The sequence below is a fragment of the Coenobita brevimanus genome, chromosome 71, assembly GCF_032717465.1.
Source record: "Coenobita brevimanus isolate Jiangsu-jjx chromosome 71, ASM3271746v2, whole genome shotgun sequence".
Taxonomy (NCBI): domain Eukaryota; kingdom Metazoa; phylum Arthropoda; class Malacostraca; order Decapoda; family Coenobitidae; genus Coenobita; species Coenobita brevimanus.
The window spans coordinates 55,179,620-55,189,151 of record NC_137024.1 but is presented as its reverse complement, the minus strand read 5'-3'; the positions used below and the strand labels follow the sequence as shown (position 1 = coordinate 55,189,151).

Sequence of the window (9,532 nt, the reverse complement as noted above, 5' to 3'; positions counted from 1 at the left end):
ATAGGGAGGATATACAGAGAGGGATGAGGTAGGAGGGCTTATGGGAGGGAGGGAGGAAGGGAGGGTGGGGGTAATATGGAGAGAAGAAGAGATGGAGAGGAGCGAGGATGGAGGAATGGGAATCGGAGGAAGGAGAGAGATGAGGTGCACTAGAGGTGAATAAGGAGGAGGAGGAGGAAGGGAAACAGATATGGAACAGAAAAATAAGAAAAAAAAAGAATGGGAAAATAACTAAGGAAAAGAGAAATAGTTGGGGAAAAGAAAAAACTAAAAACGAATGACAAAATGAAGATAAAAAAAAAAATGGTAGAGAAAGATTAAGAAATGACGAAAAATCAATAGAAGAAATTATGATATATCAAGGACGTAGGCCAAACAGGAGATAACAGAAGGAAGAGGAGAGAAGATTAGGACAATGAAAAGAATGATTGGTGGAGATTCTGGGTGTATCTCCTTTGAGCAGAAACAGAAATCGTGGAGTTAAGGAGAATGAAACACCAAGTATGTCCTCGGGCTGATGGGGTGAAAAGAATGGAGGAAAGTAATAGAGAGAGATGAGCAAAGGAATAAAAATGAAAAAGCACCAGGGAGGCAACAAGGGTAGAGAAATAATGTCGCGGAATGAGCTTATGTCCTAAAAGTTATAGAATGTCGTAGAATGAGGCTATGTTTGGGGAATATAATGTTGCAGATTGTGTCTATGTCCTAAAAATGAAAAATAATGCTGTAGAATGAGGCTGTGGTTGAAGAATATGGAATGCCTGTGTAGAGTGAGTGAGGTGAGGATGGAGAATGAAGTCTGTAGAGAATAGCGTTTAATTTAGTGTTTGGAGTTGAATGGCGCCATGAAAGTGTACCTGTGCTTAGAGAGAAATGTGAAAGTGAGTGTCAGGTGTAGTGATGGGAATGTGCCTATGTGGGTCAGGTGAAGCAAGAATACCACGAAAAAAACAAAGCAAGAGAATGTCTGTGTCAGGTGCAGAAAAGACTCATCAAAGCGTGTCTGTGTGCTAGAACTGAACGCAATACTCATTTACTCGGAAAGTGTCATTAGAGAGGATAAAAACAGGGAGTGTCAAATGAAACACACACAGACACAGACACAGACACAGACACACACACACACACACACACACACACACACATACGTGATAGATGTAATGTCATGAGACTGTACGTATGTATGTATGTATGTATGCATTATTTTTTTAATGCAAGGAAGAAGTAGCCAATGGCTATGTATGTGTCCGCGCGCGCTCCTGTATATATATATATATATATATATATATATATATATATATATATATATATATATATATATATATGTGTGTGTGTGTGTGTGTGTGTGTGTGAGAGAGAGAGAGAGAGAGAGAGAGAGAGAAAGGACATGCAGGATAAGATTAAGTGCATCGATACGTGCCAGGTGAACGATGGGTAACCTGAATGCAATCACGGACATAAACACCGATAAGCACCATAACGATAAATAACGAGACACTGAGCGATGACTTTCGATATCCAGAACTGCAACCTTCCCAGCCCAACACATTTTTCAGAATATTGTGTATGAGTTTCACAATTGTTCGACTAGAAACTGAGTAAGTATAATTGCCCGTAAAATGTAGCTGTATTGTGGCAAGGGATACAGAATTAGACCTAAACATTAATTCTGTATTTTTGGAGATGCATGAGTAGAAGGAGACCGAAAGACCATTTATGCCTATTAGGAGATTTACCTGTATACCGAGACCTAGACACCGGGAGACCAATATCAGTGTGTGAAGTTATCAAATTGTCAGATAAAATTAATGTAAGATCCACAGACCAATTTACGCGTGCCAAGAATTGCGTTATCAAACCTTAAAAATAATTCATATATAACAGGAAAGTATGTCTGAGTCAGGAAATAAAGCAAGAGACCAGTAAAGACAAAAATATCAGTTCCAAAGTCCAGTTTCTGTTTGCAAGGATATTAGAATTTTGTATGGCAGGAGAATGAAAACCTGAGACCAATTTATATATGTCATTAAAATTTTTGTAAGTTCGGATATAATTAAGCACACTCCAGAGACCACAGGAGACCCACAGACGAATTCCAGAGACCTATTTCTGTGTGAAGGGGGACCAAATTTCTGCGTGTCAGGAGGAGGAGGAGGAAGAGGAGGAGAATTAACAATGATGATGATGATGATGATGATGATGATGGTGATGAAGTGTAGGATGTCTGTCAGCGGCTTTAATGCTGACGTCAGCCAAGTCAGCCACTGGTGATGGTATTGAACCTTAGGCTGTCTCTCTTCGTGCGTGTCACTCAGCCTATCACCTCAGCATCTCCTCCTCTGCTTGCTCTCTCTTATCTCCTCTTTTTCTTCTCTTGCATTCTTCTCCTTAAAATCCCCGCTTCTTGCTCTCTCTCATATATTCTCCTTTTCTTCTCTTGCGCTGTTCCTCTCAACATTTGCTCCTTCCCTTCTTCCCTCTTCTTGCTCTCTCTTACATCCTCTTTTTCTTCCCTTGCTCTCTCCTCTCATTTTCGTCTCTTGCTTTCTCTTATAACCTAATTTTTCTTCAGCTGTTCTTCATTTTGTCTTTAGTTTTTGTTATTTCACTTGTCCTTACTTGAAGTTTTTGCCTGTTTGTTTTCTCCATCCCATTCATATTTAATTATCAATATTATTGGTTATATATTTTCTTGTCTCTCTTTTCTGTGTGCAAATCATCCTTTCATCTCCGCATTTCTTCCTCCTCCTCGTCTCCTCTTCCTTTCCCGCATCTCTTCTTCCTCCTCTTCTCCCCCTCCTCCTCCTCCTCCTCTCCATCTTATATCTGATTTTCTTTTCTTATTTTTCCTTTCTTCTTTTTTCGCACTGAGTTTGCATTTTATCGTCTTTGCTTTCTCGTCACATTTTTCCTTGGAGTTTTTATCATCATTTTCTTGTCTTCCGTCTTTCCTCTTCTTTCTCTTTTCGCACTCTTTCTTCTCGTCTTTCATCGCTTGTATCATTTCTCTTGTTTCATTCTGTATTTTCATGTTGCGTATAAGTGTATGTTATCCTATCTTCTCCACATTTCCTCCCTCCTCCTCCTCTTCCTCTTCTCCTCTTCCCTTTCACCTTCCTCTTCCCTTTGCTCTCTTTCATCTTTCAATTTTTTCTTCCCTGTTTTTCCTTTTTCTTGTCTTCATTTCATCTTTCATTTTCACTGTTCATTTTTCGTCCCTAAATTTTCATCCTTCTTTCCTCCTCTTTCCGTGGTCCTGCTTCATCTGTCTTCATTACCTCGAAGTCTTTTGTATTTCCGCATATTTTTTCTTTTCTCCAGCCGTCCTTCATCCTATCATTTCGGAGTGTATTAGTGTCCATTTTTCGTTTTCAGTTGATTTGTCTCGTGCCTCCCCCCCCCCCGTCTCTCTCCTTCTCTCTCTCTCTCATCTCTCTCTCACCACTTTTTATTTCCAGTTTTCCTCCTTTTCCCGTGTCACTTCGATTTTTTTCTTTTCTGTTTCTCTCGCCTCTCCATTTTCTGGCAGCCTCTTCTGTATCGATTTTTTTTTTTTTCCTTCACTCTCTGGCTCTGTTTTTTGTTTTTTTCTTTCGTTTCTCGCGTTTCTTTGGCTTTTGATATTTTTTTTTTATTTCAATTATCCCCCTTTAACTATTATTATTTTTTCATTTCCTTTTCCTTATTTCTCTCCTTCTCTTCTCTCGTTTCTTTCCTTATCATAATCATTCTTGTCTTTTGCTTCCAATATTAAGAAAATAATTATGCATTAGCGTAAAAGTAGAGTAGAAACACCCAAAATGGACGATAAGGTTTGTTTGGTCTGTATATCTACGTAACTATGAAATTGTCTTTTCCTGAAGTGCTTTATAACTTCATTTTTTGTAATTATATCTTTTTTCTCCTTTCTCTCCCTGAATCTTCTTGCTCCTCTCTCTCTCTCTCTCTCTCTCTCTCTCTCTCTCTCTCTCTCTGTTATTTCCTCCATCTCTTTCATTATTTTCTATTTCTCCACATTTAGTTTCTCGATCTATCACCCTAACATCTCTCCTATCTCACTATCTCCCTATTTCTCTACCTTCCTATCGCTTCCATCTCCGTCCTCCAAACTATCTCTCAATTTCATCTCTCTTCTACCTACTACGGACGTTCAACTCTCCAGCCCTCATTCTAAGTCTTGTCATTATTTTCTCTCTCTCTCTCTCTCTCTCTCTCATAAAGCGACCTATTTACCTGTGCTTATTTTTCATTTCCTTATTCATCAAATTCTTCCGTTCTCTCTCTCTCTCTCTCTCTCTCTCTCTCTCTCTCTCTCTCTCCCCTCCCCTTCCTTCCCCATCTGCATTCCACTGGCCCACATCTTGCCACTGGTCTGCATTTGCTTAAGGGAACAGAGGCTGGATTGGGGCTGTTGTGGTGGTGGTGATGTGGTGGTGGTGGTGGTGGTGGTGATGTTGTGGTGCTGGTGGTGATTGTGGTTATTGTTGGAGCAGCATTTGATGAATAAAAATGAATGGTAAATGAAGGAAAAACGGCAAGAAATATCAATGAAATAAAAGAACAAATAAAAAACATACGAAAAACATACACCAAATAAAAATAGACGAAAACAGCAATAAAGGAAAAAAACAAGACCAAAAATCATCAAAGTAATAAAACAAATAAAAACACGTAAAGAGAACAAAAAATAAAGTAAGGAAAACAGACGGAAATATTACGTAAAAATAAAAAAACACACAAACATGACAAAAAACAAACCGATACAAGAAAACTTCATATAAGGAAGAGCATACATAAAAAAAGAAATAAAAAGATACAAGAACACAGAGAAAGAAAAGCAGTGACAAAAAAACAGCAAAACAGCAACAAATAAAAGATGATAATATATGAGAGCAGTAACAGCAAAGATAATACTCATGACGACAAAAATAATTCTCTCTCTCTCTCTCTCTCTCTCTCTCTCTCTCTCTCATTATCAGTCCCTCTGTTACTGCAATATTAGCTTTCTTTATCCTTAAAAAATTCCCCTTTTTCTCAGCCCAAATTAATAATCCCATTCATAAAAATTAACATCGCTTTTCACGCATTTTTAAATTTCTGTTTCTGGTCGGCTTGGAAAATGTAAAAATTCATTGTTTTTATTAAGAAATTCCATGTTTTTTTTAAATTCATCCATCTAATTACCGTACTGCCTTTGTTCTTATGTTCACACACACACACACACACACACACACACACACACACACACACACACACACACACACCTTTCACCTCTTTTTTTTTGCCTTTGCTTCTCCCTCTCCTTTTCTTTCTCTCCTGTCTTCCTCTCTCCTTCCACTCGCCTGATCTTTCACTAAAACTCTTCTTTGCACCTCCATCCTTTTACACTCTCCTTTTCCTTCATTGGTATTCATCACTTCCTTTTTGTCCATCGTCTTTTGGGTCTTCTTGTTCTTTCTTCCTCTTTCCTTTTAGCTCTCCTCCTCCCCCCTTCCTCCTCCTCCTCTCCTCCTCCTCTTCTTCTTGTTATTCTTGTTCTTTTTCTTTCTTCTTCTTCCTCTCCCCAGAGGGGCCGGGGGGAGCACTTACTTCACATAACCTCCAGCCTCTCTTCCCCCCCTCTCTCTCTCTCTCTCTCTCTCTCTCTCTCTCTCACCACCATGGAACACGCTTCCATTAATATTAAGCTGCACTTATTCCTCTCTTTTTTTTTTTTTCCTCCCTTTCCTACGCTTCACACTCACCCATTTATCACGGTCCTAAAATTATAATTCTCGTCCCCCTCTCTCATTTCCCGCTTTCTTCATCCTGTCGTCCTCGTTTCGTCGCTATTCATCACCGTTGTGCTGTTATTTCTCTCTCTCTCTCTCTCTCTCTCTCTCTCTCTCTCTCTCTCTCTCTCCGTAAAGCGTCAGAAATAAGAACAGCAAAAACAATATGAAGAACCATAACAAAAATAACACCACCACCACCAACAACAACCCAAAAAACAACACCAGCATAAAAAACAACAACAACAATATCACCATCTCCTTGACTGACAACATTTCTCTCATCTAAAAAAAAAAAAAATTGTCTTTGTATCAGTATAAAAAAAATTTCCAAAGAGCGTCTAAGGCAGAGAAGGGGTTAATTTTTTCAGCTGCATGACGATTTTATTCACTGTTTATGCTGCACCCAGAAGTGAATGGCGAGTATTTTTTTTTTCCTGGCAGTGTGTGTGTGTGTGTGTGTGTGTGTGTGTGTGTGTGTGTGTGTGTGTGTGTGTGTGTGTGTGCGAGACCCATTGTAGTAAAGGCGTTAGAAATCATCTCTATTATCCCCTTCGGTAACATGACGCTCACTCTTTCTCTCTCTCTCTCTCTCTCTCTCTCTCTCACACACACACACACGCACACACACAACTAAAATAAGGGACGGAACTCAAAGGAAAACAGAAGCGCAATAGGCATTTTCCCCTCTTACACAATTCGTCCCCGCCGCCCCACAACTGCGTCTCCTCATAAGCGGCCAGACAATTATAAAAGTAATTTCCTTATCTAATTAACTTCATCTTCCCGCCACAATTATCTTCTGGTTTAATCCCGTCCCTTCTCCACCTCTCCTAGTTAGTCTCCTCAAATCATTCTCGTCCTCCCAGCCACAAGTCTTCCAAATCCCTCATCAATTTTTATCTATCTTTCAGCCACTTCTTTCCTTCTCCCAAATCTCAATTCATCGTCACTTTTTTCTCCCGGCATCTTGTTTCCTCCTCAAACTTCTCAGTTCTTCCTCCAAGATTTGCATTTTTCCTCCACTTTCTTAATTCCTCCTTCTCCACCCCCTCCAATTTCGTCTCAGACCGTCACATTCCTGCTCTCATCCCCCTCAAAAATTTCTATTTTTTTTTTTTATTCGAAACTTTTTTATTCGAACCTTTTTTTATTCGAACATTTCTTAAATTTGAACCTTTTTTTTATTCGAACATTTTTAAATTTGAACCTTTTTTTCGAACATTTTTTTAAATTTGAACCTTTTTTTTTTTTATTCAAACTTTTTTTATTCGAACCTTTTTTTTTATTCAAACTTTTTTTATTCGAACCTTTTTTTTCATTCGAATCTTTTATTTCCTCCCACCAGGGCATCGCGTCGTTCACCAAGCTGGCGGAGAATTCTGGCATTTGCATAGCCGCGGCCGAACGGGTGCTGAGAAACACCAAACCCGAGGACTTCGATCTGATCATTGAGAGGCTGAGCGAGAAACCCAACGCGAGGGTGGTCATCATGTTCGTTAATGAGGATAACACCAGGTGGGATTATTATTATTATTATTACCTGTATTATTATTATTATTATTATTATTATTATTATTATTATCATTATTATTATCAGCAGTAGTAGTAGTAGTAGTAGTAGTAGTTTATTTCAAGTACTCAAAACTGCTTACTTACTGAAATCACTGTGGGTAATCGTCATTATACCCTTTTCACCTCAACTTGGCCCAAATTTTCGTCGGCTTGCAGCTTCTTTCACGTACCTCAGTGCCAGAAATAGACAATGCTATGGCTCTATCTAATTTCCAGGGCTCTTCTCGTGACTAGCACCACGTTTCAGTGTTAATCTTTTGTTACACCTCAGCATTCAAGATGGAAAGATGGCAATTCTAGGCCAAGTTAGAATGAAAGTGGTATGCTGAAGGAATACTGGGGTTACTAATAGCCTTTTAAGAAACCCATAGGCCATCATATTTATTAATGAAGATAATACCAGATCTGTTAATGGTATAGGGTATTTTGAAGTGGTATTAATTATTACTGAGAGTTACTGGTGTTACTGGAAGGTTACTTAAGTTACTGGGAGGCTTACTTACAAAATAAAATCAATAAATAAATAATAAAAAATAATCTATGTAAGTTAGCAATAGTTAGAGTTATTAATAGTTACTTTAGACTAATTCTGCTGATTAAACCAACTAGTACTATAACGCTTTATTTATTATGTAAGTGATTAGGGAGGGTATTTAGAGGTTATAGGGGGCTATCACTGACTAACTGGCTCCTGTACCCGGTCATCAGAGGTTACAAGGGATCATTATAATTTAGGAAGGGCTATTAGGTGATTACTGGGGGCGATCGAGGTCAGGGAGGCAATTTGTTTGGACGATATGCATAAAGTGTCGATAAAACACTTAGGCACCGGAAGACATTATGCTCTCTCTCTCTCTCTCTCTCTCTCTCTCTCTCTCTCTCTCTCTCTCTCTCTCTCTCTCAAGTAACTGTCTGGGGGTCACTGAACTCAAGACAATGGCCAGGTGGGAGGGGGTCATTACGAAGAAGCACAGGGGGCCATTAGAAGGCAGCTTAATTAGGTCACTTTAGGTCATCCTGGGTCATCAGGGGTCATTTAGGCTGATTAAAGGTCATTACCAGTTAGTTACCCGATCACAAAGGGAAGTATGAGATCTATTGGTCTCTCTCTCTCTCTCTCTCTCTCTCTCTCTCTCTCTCTCTCTCTCTCTCTCTCTCTCTCTCTCCAATATTAAGGCAAGCCGAATTTATGATTACGTGTGGTGGAAAAGGCAGTTTATTTTTATATTACTTATCATCATCATCATCATTATCATCATCACCATCATTATCATCATCACCATCATCATCACCATCATCATCATCACCATTATCACCATCATCATCATCACCATTATCACCATCATCATCATCATCATCATCATCATCATCATCATCACCATCATCATCATCACCATCATCACACTTATTTCCACCTAACAAGATACAACTTTAAAATTATGCATGACTACCTGTAAATATCTTTCATTACTACGCAATCACCTGAATACTCACCTGCCTCTGAATTTATAGTTACGTATTAGTATTCGTGAGTCATCGAGAGTTACAATATTGTGCTGAGTCGGAGGGTGAGTCACAGAAACGAACAGGAGTCAGAGGGAGTCAACTTTAAGGGCGGAGATGCCAGAAGAGGGAGAACGAGTGGAGGGAGGGAGAAGGGGTGGGGGAAGGAAGAAGGGAGGGGAGAGCGTTCTGCTGTGACCTGGCCTAACATTTCCCTCCTACTCTCTCTCTCTCTCCCCCTCCAGTTTTCTCCCCTCCCTTTTCCTCTCCTCCTTCCTCCTACGTTTTTCTCCTCCCCTCCTTCCTCTTAAATTTTTCCTTCTTCCCCTCCTTCCTTGCTCTAACTCTTTTCTCTCCTCCCCTCCTTCCTCTTAAATTTCTCCCTCTTCCCCTCCTTCCTCTTAATCTTTTCCTCCTCCCCTCCTTCCTTACTCTTACTCTTTTCTCTCATCCCCTTTCTCCCTCCCCTCTTCCTGTTACTTCATATTTCCCCCTCCTCCTCGCTCTCTTTTTTTTCCTTTCATTTTTCTCTCTTGTCTTAACTTTCTCCCTCTGTCCTTCCTGTCACTCTTTTCTCTTTCCTTCTCTCTTCATTCTCCTCTCGCTCTCTCCTACTACCCCTCTTCTGCCTTACTTCTTACCTTTCCTCCTTCCCCTTACCTTTCTCTTTTTCTCCCCTCCCC

General features: G+C 39.7%; 1 protein-coding gene across 1 annotated transcript in view; it reads left to right on the top strand.

Annotated features, from left to right (window-relative positions):
* Positions 1-9,532, top strand: part of LOC145406784 (metabotropic glutamate receptor 8-like) — a 315,468-nt gene that overhangs the window by 159,274 nt on the left and 146,662 nt on the right. The window contains exon 4 of the mRNA XM_080277881.1: positions 7,120-7,289. Coding sequence (XP_080134007.1) covers positions 7,120-7,289 — 170 coding nt within the window. The remainder of the gene's footprint in view (positions 1-7,119; positions 7,290-9,532) is intronic.